Raw genomic sequence first — 19,980 nt, 5'->3', positions numbered from 1 at the left:
CCTTCAGAATCATCTTGTTCCAAATGTGCTGTCATGGGCAGGGAGACCTTTCATTAGACCAGGTTGCTCAGAGTCCCATCCAACCTTGCCTTGAACACTTCCAGGTATGGGGCATCCATCAGCTTCTTTGGGCACCCTCTTCAAGTACATCACCGCCCTCACAGTAAAGAATTTTTTCCTAAAGTCTAATCTAAATCCCTTCTCCTTCAGTTTAAAACCCTTCTCCCTTTTCATAACACGGTTCGCCTGTTTCAAAATTCTCAGCTGCCTTTTTGGTACTGGAAGGCAGCTGTAAGGTCTCTTCAGAACCTCTCCATGCTGAACAATTCCAGATCTCTCAGCCCATCCTCTTAGGAGTGATTCTCCATCCCTCTGATCATCTTTGTGGCACTCCCTTGGGCTTGCTCCAACAGGTCCATGTCTTTCTGGTACTCAGAACCCCAGAGCTGATGCAGCCCTGCAGGTGGGCTCTCACCAGAGCAGAACAGAGGGGCAGAATCCCCTCCCTGGCCCTGCTGCCCACACTGCTCTGGATGCAGCCCAGGACACAACTGGCTTTCTGGGCTGTGGGTCATGCCTAGCTTTTCATTCCCAAGAACCCTCAAGTCCTTCTCTGCAGGGCTGCTCTCAGTGAGTTCTTCTCCCTGTGTCTGGAACTGCCTGATCCAGGTGCTGCGCTTCATGCTTGGACTTGTGCAACCTCAGGAGATTCTCACAAATCCACTTCTCAAGCTTGTTCCCGTCCTTCTTCTGTTGTGTCAGCTGCACCGCTCAGCTTTGTCATCTTCAAACCTGCTGAAGGATCACTCAATGTCACTGCTGATGTCATTGCTAAAGATATTGAAGGGTACTGACTGGTCACAAGACCAAGAGCCTTGAGGGAACCCACTCCTCACTGGTCTCTACCTGGACATAGAGTCATTGACCACAACAATCTGGCTGTGTCCATCCAGCAAACTGCTTTTCTGTTGAATAGTCCATCCATCAGATCAGATGTCATCAGACGTCTCTCCAATTCAGAGATATTGGATGTGATGCCATGTGGTCCAGTGTTAAAAACCTTTAAGAAGGCTAGATAGATCATGCTGGTCTATCATATATCATCTGAAAGATCAAAGCAGCTGCTGGAAGTATCCTAACAGCTAGCCACAGTCCCAGGAAACCTGGAGGAGAGATTGCAGTGAAGTTTGAGGTTGCCAGTGGGGGTAGAGTTTGGGATTTTTTAAATAAAGCAAAAGGTCTCATCAATAGACTCCTCATGTCAGGCGGCCAACCACAGAGCCCTATGTTGATCTGCTTCTTGATTTTCACCCAAAGGGTCTCAGTCTGTTTGTGGCTATTTATCAGAGGCAGCTCTTGACAATCTGACCCTTCTTTAACATTGAGCACAACACCCCCACCCCTCCTGTCTGTCTGAAAAGACCCAGCCTGTCTCTTCTGAAAGGCTTGCAGCCCTCGGCTGCAGTGCGCCAGTCATGTAACTCATGTCCCATGTTTCTGTGATTGCAGTTAGGTCATACTTTTCTAAATGCACCATGGATTCCAACTCCTTTTGCTTGTCTCCAATGCTGTGTGCATTTATAGGTAACCATTATGTTTGTTTTGCATTTCAGGATTCTGAGTTACAGACTTTTAAGTGAATCAGGCCTCATCTTTCAGCCAAATATCTTTGCTAAATTTATGCTTGCTAGTAGTTAAACACCAAACACAAACCTTTTTGGTCTAGGAATGGTTTGCTTATTGAAGTCTAATTGATAAAAGTGTAAGTGAGACTCTCAGTTTATTCATTTTTGTTCACACTTTCTGAAAAGTTATGGAATTTGTACATCCAGTGACTCCAAATGTAAAGGGATTGCTTAAGCACGTGTTTAATTTTAGGCATAGTGAATACTTTTATGCTTACAATTGATTTAAAATTATCTAACACAGCTGTTTTCTTGAAGGAGTCAAAAACAAATTAAGGGGTCCTGATATGTATTTCAAAATTAGTGTATATTTCATATATTTCAAATACTGTAAAACTCTATGCAGCCTCAAGAACTTTCTGCATTCCTGATGCCCTAGACTTAAAGCCATTTTGTTTTTCACCCAAACTTCAAATTTTGAGACAATTTACATTTTGAGAAATAAAATTTTTCATTTTAAAAAAGTCTTTAAATTTGGATTTCCCTGGGGTATTTTATTTTATTGTAAAGAATATGTTTCGCTTTTTTAGGCAAACAAAAAGAGACACTCCTCTCCCCCAAATATGTATAAAAGTGCATACAAATATTTGCAGATTTTCTGTATGTTTTTCTAAGAAAAAAAAAATCATTTTCCAATCACATCTTCTAAGAATACATCAACCTGAGACAGTAGAGCTATCAGGGAACTCTACTGAAGCAATGCAATTGGCTTATAAGTGCATGAATAAATACAGTTTACACAGATTTCAATGCAGATTGAAGGTGCAGAAAGAATGAAAATAATAGAAAAATTAAGATACTCTCTTATATATTTGAAACTTTTTCTTCAGTTGTATGAACTAACTTCTGTGAATCAAGGCTACAAGAATCCAACCCTCTATGAATCAAGAGGTGCTGGAACAACTGAGGTTGGGTTTGGCTGGAGTTGAAATAATTTTTAGACTTTAATCCTTCATGTGCTTTATATTCACGTGTGTGAGCAGCTCCACCAGAGCTGCCACATTTGTTCGTATGTGTAAAGCTTAGGGCCTGCTAAAATGCTGTAAGGAGCAGGGCATAGAAGACAAATAATATAGTCCTAGTAAGTGTTTAAAACTTTCAGCATATAGCATAGAATTGACTCTTTTTCAAGTAGGTTTTACAGATAATTTTTCAGCCTTGAGAACCTTTTTTTGTTTCTTCAAGCATGTTGTCACAATCTATTATAAGTGTTTTTCTCAGGCTCAAAAAATGTCTCTCATTTTCATGTCTCTCATTTTCATGTTACTCTAAAGAAGAGCATTAGTGTGAGGTCAGTGTTTCTGTGCAAAATTGGATGAGATTCTAATTATAATTTAACTTATAAGTAAGATATTTCAAGATACTAATTTAACCGGATGAAAAGACATTTGTATAACATATGCTTTTAAATTTATTCAGGAAAAGTAATTAACTCCAAGATGACTGAGAAGCATGGCTTTTGACTGTTGTTTGGTTACTGCTTTCATTATGACAGACTTATTTCATTAATTCATTTTTGTTTAATGTTTTACATCCAAAAGAACTAGAAAAACTGTAGTGCTCTCCTTTTACGAATTTAAATTTCAAGTTATCAAGAACTTAGCAAGAATACCGGTGAGCCTTTGCTTGCCTAAATCAATGAGATCTACAATGCAAAAGTATAGTTTGTTATCCATCTACAACAAACTGAACACAGGTATTCCTGGTGCCAGAATTTAGAAAATAGATTGTATGTCTCTCTTGAAGGAATTATACAGATGGATACTGCTGTCAGGTAGAAGTTGAGTGGTGTTAACTTGCCATGAACATCCTTTTCCTCTGAAAATAAACCTGCTTAGCTTGCAAAGTGTTTCCGTGGTTTTATGAACAATCTGTTAAGAGTTTACTTTGATGTAAGGTACACTCATGAATGTCTCAGTGAAATAGGAGCTGTCAACTTACATTATCTCTGCAGTCTTTTGGCAGGCAAAACTGTTGATCTTTTCAAGGCTTAAAGCTTGATAATAGCCACACTGAAGGCAGAGGGAGCCTTAGATTCTTCCTCTTTTCAAAGCAAACCTGTGTGATGTGGGATTGTGTGCCCTGACTTTAGTTCTGTTGGGTGGAAGAGAGCTGGAAGAAATAACTTCACTTGGATGAACTGTAGTCACTTTTTTGGTGTGATTTTTCTAGTGGAAATTGTGGATTCTGTGGAAATCTACCTCAATCTCCTTCGAAGTATTTTTGACTTCAATGCCATCAGAAATTTGCTGACTGGACCCAATCAGATTAAAATAAGGATTGATGCCATGAATGGAGGTATGGAATTAAGTGCTCTTGGGACAGAATTTCAGTAGGTACACTGAAATAACTTCCCAATAAAAGTTGCACACTGCTGTGGTTTCCCAATAACATACAGCATATAAACGTTGGACTTTTATGTAATAGAAGCTAAGGGTAATAAGGAAGGATTTGAACCTTATACTAACAAGAAAGGCAGTCTTAGTAACAGGTTATATTTCTTACCAGGCAAAGAGATTTATCTTACTTGATAAATAAGGACATATGTGTCCAATAAAAGTTTTTTTTCTGCATTGGAAGCAATCAGGGTGAGGTAATCTTGCCATGACAGGGTGATGAAGTGTATTGCAGTGTCCAGTGACTGAGGAGGTTACAAGGCTGTCTCTACTAAGAGGAAATTATAAATGGTATAAAACTAGTAAAGTCTGAACAAATAAATTAAAGAGTTAGCTCAGACCTCTGTCTCACTAATGTTAAAAGTGAGCAAATTTCAGAGTACTGTGGACAAGTTGAAAGTGTCATAGAAGACAGCAAGGGGATCAATGGTGTACTGATATTAAAAAAATATAAGCTGTGTCACTTGGGGAAACACAAACCAGGATAAGATCTGTTTTAGGCTACATTATGAATATATAAATAAGGATTGCTGCAGATAATGAGTTGAAGGATAGGAGCGTGAGTAAGACTGTTCAGCATTATCTTATGGAAAACAGATTACATCAAGCAAACCAGGTTTCATTCTTTAATGGGATTACAAAACCAGACCCATAAAAGGAGTTGGACAGACTTAGAAAACTTCTGTAAAGCATTTTATCTAGTACAGCGTGATAGCTCTGATCACCCAGTTTTGCCAGACTGTGTCAGAAAGGCAGATGGTGCCCTTTAGCAGTGCAGAGGGAGCAGTGAGGAAGGCACTGCCCCTTGTCGCGTACTACACTGGAGAGAATGTTACTAAAATACCTTGGAGCTGTCATGTTCAGAATTTTTACAAGTTGTCAAAAAGATGCATAGTCTGTTTAGGATTAGAAAAACTGATGCATCACAAAGATTTTAAAGGACATAGCTTGTTTACTTTATTTGCAAGGTGGTAGAGAATTGGCTTTATGACCTTGCATTTTGGTGGAGAGATGGGTATCTATAATTTAAAGTACACGTAGATTAAGTGTATACAAATGGAATGTATTTTTATGGCTGTGCATGCTGGTAGTTTAACAATGGCAGAGAAAAGAGTAATTTGATAGGAGTCCACTTTAATACCAATCTGAATCACGGTATATTTTATGGAATTAACATCTACATTTTCATGAAAAGAGGTTTCACTCACACAGTTTTACCTCAGGTCTCTGCTGCTCCAATTAGCAAGATTTAGGAGTAAGGTAGGAGAAAGAGAGAGCAGTCACTCATGCATTTTTTACTTTTGAGTGGCCTGTTCACACCTGCATCAGGGAGGCAGAGTGCACAGGCAGTGACCTTTCAGTCACCAAATGCAGGTTGTAATTATGGTATGTAACAGCATGGGGTTTTAGTTGGTCATATCTTTAACAAAACAAAGAAGTACTTTGGAGTTAGTTTTGAGAAAATTTTAATTTATTCTCTGCATGGTAACAACTAAAATGTAGTAAAATTCTTTAGTGGACATATCTATTGCAATTTTCACATGAATTGGAATCTTAAGGTAGGTGTATTTCCCATAAGTATTCACCTACTATTGTTAACTTTCCTTGCTATTATGTGTTATTTAAACACATAGAATAGTGTTTTTTTATTATTTATTTTAGTGAGAAAACCTCCTTTATGTGTATGATAATTTCTTTACTTAATAATCTGTAAAAAAACCTCTGTGTCTTTCACCATTTTGATTTTCATGCTGAATTGATTATTTTCGTAATGATTAGTTATTTATTTTGAGGACAATCACATATTCCACTTTGAAATAATAGTTTGGGGGTTGTTGCAAGGACAGATGCGTAGAATTGCTGAAATTATGTTTTGTATGCAATGTCCACAGTGCTGTGAAAAATTTGAATGTCAAGCATATGCTTTTGTGATTGCATGGCAGATTTCTGTTTTCACAGTTATGGGACCCTATGTGAGAAGAATCTTGTGTGATGAATTGGGAGCTCCTGCAAATTCTGCCATCAACTGTATTCCTCTGGAGGATTTTGGTGGACAGCCTCCTGATCCAAATTTAACATACGCAACTGCCTTGCTGGAGGCTATGAAAGGTGGCGAGTATGGATTTGGAGCAGCTTTTGATGCTGATGGAGTAAGTATTTAGATCTGTCCTGAGGTTCTACCATAGTTGTTATTGTGTCTGGGGTCAGATATGGGACGTGTAAGTATAATTTATCTGGTTTTCAGTAACCCATTGAAGCTGGAAGTGGTATTACTTTCAGGTACAGATGGTAACATTTGCAACCCATAAATCAGACACATATGTTGTAATTTTTCTCTGCAGATGACTGAAAATCAAGCAGAATTTGAAGGTGGGATGAGAATTATTTAAGTATCAGGCTGGTTTTGTCTTATGCTGGTGTAACGCTTTTTTCCTTGGTTAGGAGCACACAGCATGTAGATGATACAGACTTGTCACAGTAAAGAGTAACAACATTAAGTCCTTTTTAGTTAGCATCATGAAGTAAGGGCTTTTTAGCTAAACAAAGCACTGAGTCATAACCTCTGTTTATTTTAATTTTTTTATGTTGCATTGTCACCATAATAAAAAGCATTGTATTACAAAAGAACTTTCTGCCCTGACAAGGTGGGAGAAAGATTAAAAGGTTCTGAAGAACAAAAGCTGTTTTCTATTCTCAGTAAACACAAAACACTCTCCTACACCCATAATAGTGTGTGCCATTGGCAAAAAGATTCTCCTACACAAGCATTCTCTTGGCAGAAACAGAGCTGCTGAAGTGACACGTAGGAGGCAGAAGCTCGAAGTTGATCAGGAGCATTGATTTGGAAGGCAGGAGGGAGTGATGGTGTGATAGTGAGATTATAAACATGCCAGGATGATTCCAGTAAATTTTTCTGCCCAGAGAAGGATATGAGTTACTCAAGGCTGCCCTTCTTCTCTCTGTCTCCAGTGGATCTAGGAAAAGAAATTAGGTGTCCTCAATACATGGAATTTAGGATGCTATTTTAAATCTGTTTTCTTCTCCAGGACCGCTACATGATCCTTGGCCAAAATGGTTTCTTTGTTAATGCATCAGATTCACTGGCTATAATTGCTGCCAATCTGTCTTGCATTCCATACTTTTGTCAGATGGGTGTCCGAGGATTTGGCAGGAGCATGCCTACCAGCACAGCTCTGGACAAGTAAGATGAAATATTTATTTGTATCACCTTGGTCATTACATTAGTTACCTCTACTTTTTATTACATAGCAATTCCAAAACTGTGAAGTCTTTTGATAAGAGCTTCTAATTTTCCCAATCTTTATGTGCTTTATTTTTTAAACTGGTTTTGACAAGATTTTGGTTTTACCTAGACTAATTTTTCCTGTTTTTACTTGCATTAAAAGAGTTTAATTCAGTTTGGAGAGGAAGTAAATTGGTAAATCTCATGTACCAATATTTCACTGTATTCTTCCATAAAACTTTATTCTTTTTATTAGTAAATAATGGTTTACAGCCTAATCTGGCAGCCCTTTTTATGAAAGTTGTGGAATTTAAAAAAGGATGAAGTAATAATTCAATACAAAAAATCAAAACTCTCCTTAGACTGAGGAAATATGAGCATCTTCAAAATCAGCTGAATTTTGAAAAAGTTTCACCTAGGCCTGAGTTTACTGTAAATATCAAAACAAGATGATTACATATTATTGCATTAATATATTCTGTTTGGAAAAGCTTTGGCTAAATCAATTGTGTCTCAATTCATCTGGCTGCATAGCTTTACTATGACAAGAGTGATCTGCTGCTTCCCTTAAGTGTGTCTAATCAGGAAATAGTAATTTTAAAGTGAAAGGTAGGTTGTATGGAAAGGTTGATTGCTGTATCTACAGTTTGCCTATTCAGGAAGTTTTGAGGTGTTACTAAATTCAGAGCTTGCAGCTTCCTCTAATGATTGACAGAGTCTTTGGGGATATATTCCTTACTTGTGGGTAGATAGTCTAGTTTAAGGAAATACTGTTAGGTCAGTGTTTGGTGTGTTTTGTTTATTCTCTTCAGCGGTCAAAAAATCTCCTTATTGTTACATTGAAATACAATATAAGTAGAATTCATTTTGTATGTAAACACCATATCTGCATTTTTGTAAGAACTGAAGAAACAGTGACATTTAAACATGTTTTTCTATCTGCTTTTCATAAAGTTTGATAAATATGTCAGAAAGCATGAACTCAAGTCCCTGTCAATGCTCTGTGACTGTTTGAATTATATTCTTTGCGATGTTTACTTGACCTTCTGGCACAAAGATTGTTTCATGGTGATTACTGCCTTATTTAGTTTTGTGGAGCTAAGCCTGATTATTAAATAAAACTGAGCAACTGATAATCATGGAAGGACTTAAGTATTTTCCCTTCCATTCTTACAAATATTTATTGTTATGAAGTTTTTAGTCTGTATCCAGGACACTTTATTTATTTTTTAATTTTGTTTTGTGGTTCTCCTTGTTTTCTTGAAGACTTAGGAGTTCCATGTTGTCATGTAGTTCAGTGTAGATCGTGCAGTTTTCACACAGGTCATGTGGTTCCAAACCCCCTGCCATGGGCAAGGATACCTTCCACGGGTTGTGCAACTCAGGCAGTGTGGCTGGAGCACTGTAGCTGGTAAGGCTGAGGCAAAGCTGCCACTGAATTCCTCAGCCTTCTCCATGTCCTCAGTAACCAGGTCTCCTGTTTCTTTCTGGAAAGAGTCCACATTTTAGTCTTCTTTTAATCACCAGTGTACCTATAGAAACTATACTTGCTGCTTTTGACATCCCTGGCCAGATTTAATTCTATCAGGGCTCTAGTTTACCTAGCCTTATCTCCAGCTACTTGGACAATTAATCTGTATTCCTCACAGGCTACCTGCCCCTGCTTCTACACTCTCTAGGCTTTCTTCTTGTGTTTAAGTTTGTCCAGGAACAACTTGTTCATTCACACAGACTTCCTGGTGTTTTCGCATTACTTCCTCTTCATTGGGATGCATCTCTGTCAAGCCTGTAGGAGGTGATCCTTGAATGTTACCCAGCTTTCTTGTGCCCTTCTTTCCTCTTGGGCTTTGTCCCATGGCACTCTATGGAGTAGATCCTTGAAGAGACCAAAGCCTGCTCTCCTGAAGTCCAGGCTAGCGGGCTTGCGGGATCCCTGAGGATCTTGCATTCCACCATTTCATGGTCAGTGCACTTCACATTCCACACCAGCTCCTTGTTGTGATGAGATCAAGGTTCAGCTTAGGATATCTCCTTGTTAGCTCCCCTGTCACTTGGAGAAAAAAAAATAAATTCATCCATGCCCTCTAGGAACTCCTGGGTTGCAAATGCCCTGCTGTGTTGTCCGTTCAACAGATACCAGGGTGATTGAAAGCCCCCATGAGCACCAGGGCCTGTGAAGGTGAGGCTGCTCCTGTCTGTTTGTAGAGGGCTTTATCCATCTGGTCTTCCTCGTCAGGTGGCCTATGGCAGACCCTCAGGCTGTAATGTCTCCAGTCACTGCTCTCCCTTTAATCCTGTCCCCTAAAATCTCAGTAGGTCCTTATCTGTCCCTGGGTGGGTGGGTGTGGGCTGACTGCATGGATTAGAACACTGTTAAGAAGTATCATACACACCTGGAACTTCCTTGGAAGTTCACTGAGCTTTGGCCTGCTTCTGAACCTTGGTAATAAGCGTGACTCTCCTCTGGGAGAACTGGATCAATTCCTGCCCACTTGGCTTCCGTCTTCTGAGGTCACAGAGATCTTTCCTGAAGTCTGTGCTAGACAGCAAATGAAAACCACCTCTTTGTATGGTGTGTCCATATTGTATGGCCACGGTTTAGCCTAAATAATAGAACTGGAACTTTTCCTTAGCTCTATTAAAGAAAAACAAATTATGCACAATAACTTAGGGATTTAGAAAATCTGTTCCTTTTCTGCTTGTGTGCATGATGTGTTGCTTAAGACTCTTTCAAAGCGCATTATTGAACTTAAAAAGAAGGAAGCAATAATCTAAAAGACTCTAAATGTTGCTTAGAAATATGGCATTAACAACTGGAGCAGTGAATTACAAGAGAATTTGCTCAAAATACTTAACCAGTGTTGCTTGTATTTGCTTGAAGTGACTTCTGGAATATACTGGTATGGCCTGTAGGGAGAGGATAACACTTGACAGGAAACATCTGCTTTAATATGCTCCAACATCAACAGGATTGTGGCAGTACGTCTCCAGACTTCAATTCTCTGGCAATATGTACTCATAGGCTGGTGTTCTTTTTGTTTTGGGGAATGTGAACCTGTATTCTCTGTTCAAAAAAGTATTCTTGTTTCATATCCTTGTATTCTGATTTATCTGATGCCTGCATAACAGGAAAGGAAATGAAATACTGAGATGTTTGCTAACAGTGTACAAAATGAGAATCACAAGGGTGAATAAAAATTGTTTCTGTAGGAAATACAAAGTTGGGTGTGTGTATAAAATAGCAGTCAAGATGGTACTGGAGAAAAAGGTTTCTGAGAGAATACTATATTCTTACACGGGCATCTGATAGGTTGTTTCTACGGCAAGGTTCTTTCAACAGCATGTAAGTGCTTTCATTACACTTGGCCTGGGCAAAGCTGAGCACCTTACTGTGCTGTACCCTGCCACTTTACATCTGGGAGCCTGTCTCTTAATGCAACTTCCACACATCAGTGTTCTGTCTGCTGATTGTCTTTGTTGTCTGATCATCTAGAGACAGCTTCTAAGGGGGGCTGTGGTGACAATAAATGTTCTGGCTTGTTTACCTCCTGTTGACATGGAGGGCAGAGATGCTATGAGCTCTAACCCATCTGCCTTAAGGAGGCTGCCCCTGACAGAAAGAAACATTGCAGTTTAGAGTGTGGTCCATTTTGTCTGAAGCACACCAAGAAGCTTTGCTTATGTCATAGAAACATTTAGGTTGGAAAAGACCAATGAGATCATGAAGTCCAGCCCACCTGCCCTCCCTCCCTCCTTCTTGTTCTTACATTTTTGATTTCTTCTCTTCTTTCTCTAAACACTGCATTTATTTTCATCTATCTTTGTGCTCTCTCTTACCTTTCACATTTCCATGTTTTCCCCTGTTCCTCTTATCCCACTTCCTTCCCATTCAGCATCCCCTATTTTTCTTCAAATATGTACCTCAGGCCACAACACACCACATCCTACTTGTGCCTTTGTCATTATTTCCTTGAATTCTTAACATGCAAATCCTGCCTGGATTTTTTTGTCTGTCTTTTCTTGTGCATTTCTTCTATGTTGTTGGTCATCTGAAAAATTGTGTGCCAGAAGTAGGATAGGTACTGTGTATTTCTTTTTCCCTGCATGGACACCCTTTACTATTGAGTTTAAGGGATTTTTTTCAACATAAAGGCTTCTCCAAGTCATAAATATTCCTTTCTGCATGGTTCATACTGTATTCACTTTGTGACTGTGCTTTGTTCAAGTTATGCCAGCCATGACCTTCCTCTTTTTATCTTTCTTCAGCATGATAATTCAGTCTCACTCCCTCTTATCTGGAATAGGCTCGCTGTGAATTTTTTAAGACACCTCTGTCAAACTTAGTGCATGTCACATATAAGCAGTTTTTAAATTAGATAAAGCAGAAGGACAATTTGTGTTCTGGAATGCAGAAGGACAACTGCATAAAACCTTCATGAATGTAATTTAACATGTTTGAAGTGTAATAATAAAGTTGGGGAGCACTGTGATTGGAAAGGTGTTTAGGATTTGTAACTTCTAGAGTAACATTGCGATATTAAAAGTGTCCATATAAATCCTTTGTATACTTATATATATAGTAAAACAATAGGGTTTTTTTCTGTAACAGCTTTCAAATATGTTCTACAGCTAAATGTTTTATTTACACAGATATGACATGTTTGAGAAGACTCATGGAGGAAAAACGAGCTATCATTACAAAGCACTGATGTTCTTACTTTAGCTGTGCCTCTTGATTTTATTTCTACAATGTGCTTGTAATCTAGCTGCTATCCTTTTGTCCCTGAATGTTTTTTAATCAGTGGAGGTGATTTATCATTGCAAACATTTTCAAAGATATCCTTAGGGAGTTGTCTTGCTCTTTATGTTTTTTTTTGATGGTGGATTTGTTATGCTTTACTATAGTGTGGCATATTTGACTGTTGCAAACCCACCATATGCTTGACTATCCAGTGTTTCATTATCCTAGCCCACACTGGTCCAAACATGCTGTAGTCATGACAGGCTACATTTTAAATGTGTATGGGGTAAATGTTTATTCTCAACACTTTACAGGACAATGGCAGTTGGATACTCAAACGCTTTTTCAGTGAAAGATAAAAATGAGCATATAATCTATTGCATATTCTTGACATTTACAGGAGAAAATGAATCTTGTGTTTTTCAGTGGTTGCTCGTGAATAAAAGGATAGAAAACATGATGGTGTCCTGTCCTGTGAAATATCAGTAGAATACTGATATTTCAGTCATATCTGAGTATCTGTGTTGTCCTTTATTGATTAATGGCAAGAGACGCTAAGCAATCCCATGGCTTTTACTTGGCACACAACTTAGCTTTATTATTCCCTTCTGAGATGGATTCCATGGCCAGTTCTGGGCCTGAAGGCAGCTATTCCCTGTTGAGAATGGCAGGCTGCAGAGCAGCCTGACTCAACACACAGCTCTTACTTTTACACAAAGGTAGCTGGATTCTGGCCTGTGCATGGACTGGACTGCTATAGCTGCTTAGCTTAAAATGAGCAGGTTCATTGGTTGTGCAATGCAAAGCTTGCAGGACTGAATACATAAAGGTGATTTGAAAGCTTTCTTCATGTAAGAGAAAATATGAGTTGAAAACTATGCAGTGCTCTGTGTCCAGCTTAATCTTTGGCTGAGAGTGAAGTCAGTTTGTCAACCAGACTTAGAGAGATAAAGATTTGGTGCTTGGTGAGAAATAAATATATTTTGTAACCCTGATTGACTCCTGTTTAGAAGTATGTGTATTTGTAGTTCTCACAAACAAACAGACTTTTGTCTAAGCTTAATGTGCTGTATCTGAAAAACTACCTGAGAAAAAAAAATGTTTTGCAAAATGCCTGGAGCAAGCCTTGTAGTGTGCAATAGATTGATGGCAGGTAACACAAAGTCACAGATTCTTAGTGCCACATGTCTAATTATTTCAGAAAGTATACAGCTATGAATAAAGAGCAGGAATTCCTACAAATCTGGTAAAGAGTCCAGAAGTGTTTTAATTAAAACAATCTGAGGAATTTTGCATCCAGTCAGTTACAGAAGATTTTGTGACTACTTAAAAGTTAAAGACCCCATTTCTTTCAGGTTTTATGCAATCTTATTATATACTTCAACTTAGAAAGGCTCATTGGTATATCAGCATGTCTGAACATGTTTTGCCCAGGCTGGAAAGCACAGCTGGTATCAGCCCAAGAGCAGCCTTTCCCATCAAAGGATTTTTATGTCAATGGGTGACCTTCATGGAGAATGCTTCCTGCTGATTTAAAAGAAAATTTCTCTGGCTCAGAATTTCAAAACAATGTGTTTAAAATTCTACTTCTAGGATGTATTAAAGTATAATCTTCTTAGGTTGTTTAGAAATTAAGAGGACAGTAAATTGTTCTTTACATTCTGTGTGTTTTGAAGGTCACTGTAAGACTGGCAGAGCCAGGGAACTTAAAATTATTTGAAGAAGATGGAGAGTCCTGTTAGACCAGATCTTATTTTAAGTAATAATCAATTGAATTATTGTATTGATTTTGAAGGAGAAGAAACATTGTCTCCTGTTTCCTTTTGTGGGAGAAATGAAAGAAGTGGAAAATCTTTCCAACATCAACAATTCTTTGATTCTGTAGTAACAGTCTATACCTATGGCATACTATACTTTCTTCTTTCTGTATTTTTTCTATGAGCACTATAATATACTTGTCTACTTTCTTCCTTTCCCTTCCCAGACAAGTCCTACAACCAAAAAGAGCACTTAACAATTTTCAGTCTTTAAAATATACAGAACAGTTTGCGAGAGAGCAAAGGAAAACTAGTGTAAGCCAGGCAATCCCAATCTAAATGGCATCATTAGGGAGCTACTAGAATAAATAGTGTCTAACTAAACGGATTGCCTGGCTGATAAAATGATGGAATCTGTTGATGGTGTTAAGATAGTAGATGTCATTTACTGCCATTTTAGCAGTCCCATGTTATTTCTGTATCCAGGAACTTTATGTTTCAATGGGTGGAGAGCTAGGTAGGTAAAAGTCTGGTTTGATGCTCAGACTCACAGGCAATTGGTTAATGAACTGGTAAAAAGTGGGGTACTGCAGAGGTCTGTTCTGTGACCCATGCTGTTTAACATATTTGTCAGTGGTCTGAAGGGGGAGATGGAGGACACTCAAACCCAGTTTGTAGATGACACCAAATTGTGTGGGACCCGTTGATGTGCTGGAGAGCAGAGGCAGCAGTCATGGAATTATCAAGGTTGGAAGAGACCTACAAGAGCATCCAGTCTGACCACTTACCTGGCACTGCCTGCCACTGTTGCCCCTAAATGACCAAACCCATCCCCAGATCTAGATGCCTCTTGAACATACACAGGGATATTGACTCCACCACTTCCATGGGCAACCTATTTCAGTGCCTGACCACTCTAACAGTGAAAAATTTTTTTCTAGTATCTAATCTGAATATCCCCTTTCTTAGCTTAAGGCCATTTCCTTTGTCCTCTCACTATAGCCACAGTACAAGAGACCAACCCCCACCAAATAACAACCTCCTTGCAGAGAAATTGTAGAGAGTGATTAGGCCTCCCCTGAGCCTCCTTTTTTATAGACTAAACAAATGCAGATGCCTCAGAAATTCCTTTTTACTAGATCCTTCATGAACCTTGTTCCTCTTCTCTGGACATGTTCCAGAACCTCAAAGTCCTTTTTGAAGTGAATGGCCCAAAAATTGACATAGTACTCAGCTGCAGCCTCACCAGGAGTAATACAGGAGGATGATCTCTGCCCTGGCCCTGCTGGCCACACTGTTCTTGATTCAGTCAGGGGAACCTGGACAACTGGCAGGAGTGGATGGCAAAGACCTAATGAAATTCAGCAATGACAAACTGTGCCCTCAGAAAGGCAGAGTCCTGCCGTGATGTGGAGTGCAGCAGAGGAACTGAGCAGCAGCTCTGCAGAGACAGGCCAGCATCCTGGGGGACAGTTGTCTGAGAAGTTGTGTGCTCTGGAATCAGAAGAGGCCAGTGACATCCTGGGCTATATGAATAAGATAGTGGTGCAGAGGGTGGGGGAAGTTATTATTCCCTTCTTATCATGTGTGAAACCACTCCCAGATTTTGTTTTTTGTTTGGTTTGGGGTCCCCACTATAGGAAAAACATCAGTAAAGTGGAGTGAGTTCAGCATAGGCTCACCAACACAGATGGGGGCTGGAGCACAGGCCCTGAGAGGAGAGGCTGGGAGCTCTGTTCAGCCTGGAGAAGGATGGCTTCTCTGGTGGGACCTAACAGCAGCTGCCCATACCTACAGAGAGTGCCTGTTGAGAGCCACTGCCTGGAGCCAGGCACTTCCAGCTGTGCATGGTGGAAGGACAGGGGGCAAAGAAATTTGAAAGAAGCAAGTTTTGTGTCCAGGATGTTGGACTAGAGACATTCCATGGTCACTTCCAATCTAAGTTGTAGTACTGTGTCCTTATAAAGAGACCTTTGCAGGAAAGCCCTTACACCACCAAGATTGTTGAGCCTGCCTGCCTGCACCTATGCAATCTTGTAGTTACTATGTAGCAGCAAGGTGTTTTATAGAAAAAAAATTATGTTGTGTAATATTATTTTTTAAAAATTTTCTTCAAAACCAAAGAATTGTCCATCTAGAGAAACTGCATTGTTTCTGTCCTGATCATTTTCCGAGCTATCCTGCTGTCTCTGAATGAGAGGATGGAAGTAGTATTGTCGTACTCAGGAGGGGAAGAAGCAGCTAGGGAGGCAATCAGTAACTTCTGATATGTACCTAAAGCCATTCTTTCACTGTTGTTCAGATAATTCAGGGTACGGGTAATCCAATTTGAATGGCAGCAATACAGAGTTTTGTAACACATGTAGTGGATATATTCACATCTGGTTTGCATCTTCATCAATGAGCATAGGCACAGTGAACCAGCTGACCTCACTGTAGTAGCCAGGAAAGGCTAATGAATATGAGATGTGTACTCCTGAGTTAGTGGAGGGTATTTTGCCTATGCTTAGTTCATAGGATTATTGCATATCCGGAAAGTGACCCTGGGTCTTGCCAGTCTTTAGTTATGACATTATTGATGTTCACCTCACTAAGTATCTGCAGAAGAATATAAAGGAGAATACCTCTTTATTAAACCTTACAATTCATCATGCCATTTTTCTTCTCTGATATAATAAAATCTTCCTGAAAGTTTCTGTAGAATTAGAAAACTTAGAAAGCATTTCTCCTTGCCTTCATAGACCTTTGTATTGCTGAAAAACCCATGGGTTCTGTATGCAGCAGTGACTGTGCAGGACTTGGGACTAGAACAGAAAAGGTACCTGTTTAAGGGTGGGGAGGTGAGAAGGCTTTAAGTGTTGTTTTTTCCTTGTTCATACTTTGGGATTTTTTTGTTTTTCTGTAGTTTGTGTTCATTACCTGGCTGATATTTCATTGTTGCACTGAACACAAAGCTTTTCCTTAATGAGATGAGGTCCACTACTAAAATTCATTTGTGTCATTTTGTGCTCGGGTGTTTCTTACATTCTCAGGTAAGTTTCATTTTCCAGGGACCGGCTTGCTATAATCAGCCTTTTTGTTTGTTTCTGTTATTTCCATGCATTAGGAAGATTGGTCTCCTGTCTTACTCAGGAAACCATCAACAAGTCAGGCTGTTAACACAGCATACTGCAGCATAGCAATGACAACTGGTTTTCTGTATGTATATTCAAAAAACCCTGCCTTTGCTCACAGCGTTTAGCTCATCACAGGCCATGCTTTTGGGAATGGGGCAGAGACAGGCTGTCTAATACTGAGTCAGTTGTTGCCATAAAAGAAGTGGAGAGTGTCTTTTCTAGAACAAGGCATAATCTTCCTGCTGCTTAGCCATGGCAGAATTTGAAGGCTAAAATAAACTCGGAATTTTAAAAGGAATTACATTTGTTGTGTAAAAGTTCACAGAATGCTAGATGTCATCATATCTTATCACTGTGCATTCTCTTCGTCCTGCTGATGAGGAGTTAACTTACTCTATAGGCACATGAGTACTGAAATAATAATGAAAAGTGGTTCTTGTATCTCAGCCAGGAAGGGCATGAATAACCCTAGGGATTACTGCAGTACATCTGGAGAGCATGGCTGCATGCTTTCCAGCTGGTTGGACTTCTCTTCATTACTACTGTGAACTCTGCAATCAAACCTCATTCTCTGTGGATATGCAGTACATATGTGTGCAATTTGTCACTGGAACGGGCTTTTCAGGGAAGTGATTGCAGCACCAAGTTCGTCAGAGTTCAGGGAGCATCTGCACAATGATCTCAGTCATATGGTTAATTGTTGGGTCATCGTGTGAGGGGCAGGGAGTTGGACTTGGTGATTCTTATGGGTCCTTTCCAACTTGAGACATTATATGATTCTAATTTCACCTCACAAAGACTCTGAGCACTGTGCCAGCTGGTTTTATCATGTGAAAGACAAAATTCTATTGGTGTATGTTGCTGCCAAAGTGCATCTCTCTCTCATTATGCTCAAAGAAGTGTGTGTATTTGCTAGTTGTCTGTGGCAAAGCAGCTTTTGTCTCTTGCTTTATCCTTACTTCTAGCCCAGCCATAGCTGAATACTGTATATGTCAACAGCTGTTTCTAATCATTCTATTAGAGCTTGTGTGAAAAGGACAATGAGGTTTTCATAAGGCATGGAGTCACAGGCATGCTGTCCTGAAGGTTATACTTCTTTTGGGAGTTGACTCTTGAAACATTTGCAAAAGAGGGTGAGAAGTTATGCATTTTGGATCTGAATCTCAGTCTGATGACTAAAGCAACATGAGACAGCATTTGGTGTGGAACATCATGATGAGTACACCTGTTAACAACCCACACACTGAGGAAAACAACCCCCTAATAAGAAAGAGTTACACAGACTTGTGCAAAGCTTTCCAGTACATTTGTAACCAAGATAAACAGTTAGAAACATTAGTTGCTCCATTACATTTTGTTGGAAGTTATCAGACTTGTAAGTTTTGAGTTTGTGGAAAGGTCCATTTCAAAGGCAATTATGGCATTTTCACAAACTTGTGTATTATACATGGAGGGGTGTGTAACTTATGTTAAAGAGAAGATATGTTGCCCATATATATTGTTTGCAACTGTAATGCATAAATAGTTTTTTATCCTAACTGGTTTGACTGGGAAACCAGTGAGAATTTTTGTTTTCATCATTTTATCAATTATATAATTTGTCTGAGTTTATAAGAAGTATGGGCTTTGCTTTTGATGAAAATTAGTGTAGTTTCACAGTTCAAGTAGCATTTTATTACCACTAGTGCAACATCATGAGGTTGCCAGAATATTACAGAGTGAACTAAGCCATAGTCTGTAAATTTACTTAAAAGATTGATATTTTTGTTTATTTCATTTGGTACAATGGATCTGAGGTGTAGTATGTGTAGTTATGGATGATTTGACTGGCTTGCACAATCTTTCTGTGATTCTAGAGAGGAGTAATATAGATAGAGAAAATGTCTCCATAAAGTTACTGCTGAGTTGTATTAGAAAATTCGCTTAGTCAGAGCTCTACTTGTAAATTGTAGAATTCAGTTCTTTAGGATATGCTCCTGACTGGCTGATCACTCAGTGCTGGAGTAGTCTACTGGGCTGTTTTAACTCTGCAATCATCCAGTGTTGTATTTTTTCTCAGTATCTTTCCTCCCAAGTGCAAATTGATTTCTTAGAGAAGATGGAACCTGATGGGACTGTAAGGATAGCTCCTTTGTGGGCCAGTCACCACTGATTGTCAGTGGTCCACACCAGCTATGAGGTCTTGAAGTTTCCAGAATCAAGAGATAATTCTACACCTCTCCTAGATAACAGAATATTGAGTAAATTGTTCTTCAGAAACACAAGAAATTGTTGTCTAAAATCAAATTAATGTGGTCTCAGGAACACTGCTGTGTATAGATTTCTAAGAGTACTTTCTCTTGTTCAAATGAATCAACTCCCTGTCAGGTACAACTAAAGCTCTGTTTGCTTATTTTTGTCAAATCTCTGCACAAATAAAGTTTGTTTTTCTCCTCCATCATTTAGAAATGCTTAAGATGATTGATTCATTCTTGCTTTTGCCAATTAGAGAATTTTACTGACATCATTACAGTCTGTGAGCTGTAAGCTTCTTGTCCAGTTTCAATCTGACTTTGCTCCTTTGCAGAAATTGTCTTTGTGGTGGGTATCACTCAGCCAGCAAAATTAGAGAGTTAATTAAAGTTCTTGTAGCTCACTGAAATTATGTAGACTGTCCTGCTGAATTTACTGTAATGATACTGAACTGCAGCTTGAATTAACCCATCAGACCCTTCCATTTCTATCTTTACAGCCACCATTAAGTGTAGGATATATCAAGGCCCACATGTCAAATTTTTAGAGATTTCTTCTTTTTTTAATCAGATCAGTCAATTCTTTGTTTCACTGGAAAGAGTTGTGGAAAGCCTGGCAGTAACTTTTCTAGAAATTTTTCAAATGAATCATTCAGAACATTAAAATTTGTTACTAATGAATGGATGAGAGTCTTGGAAATGGTTTGGCCAAGCATTGGCTACAAGTATTTCCATACCTGAGGCAAAAAGGAGTCCACTGTGTTTTTCCTGTGCCTGTTGCTCATGCCCCAGAGCTGTTCTGCATGTTCC

The 19,980-nt window shown here is 39.1% G+C and overlaps 1 protein-coding gene across 1 annotated transcript in view; it reads left to right on the top strand.

Moving 5' to 3' along the window:
- The window catches only part of PGM5 (phosphoglucomutase 5), a 69,781-nt gene that overhangs the window by 9,179 nt on the left and 40,622 nt on the right, over positions 1-19,980 (top strand). The window contains exons 4-6 of the mRNA XM_036403834.2: positions 3,858-3,983; positions 6,041-6,231; positions 7,129-7,283. Of these exons, the coding sequence (XP_036259727.1) occupies positions 3,858-3,983; positions 6,041-6,231; positions 7,129-7,283 (472 nt within the window). The remainder of the gene's footprint in view (positions 1-3,857; positions 3,984-6,040; positions 6,232-7,128; positions 7,284-19,980) is intronic.

This window comes from Molothrus ater, chromosome Z (genome assembly GCF_012460135.2).
Source record: "Molothrus ater isolate BHLD 08-10-18 breed brown headed cowbird chromosome Z, BPBGC_Mater_1.1, whole genome shotgun sequence".
NCBI lineage: Eukaryota > Metazoa > Chordata > Aves > Passeriformes > Icteridae > Molothrus > Molothrus ater.
This window is presented reverse-complemented; position numbering and strand designations above follow the sequence as displayed.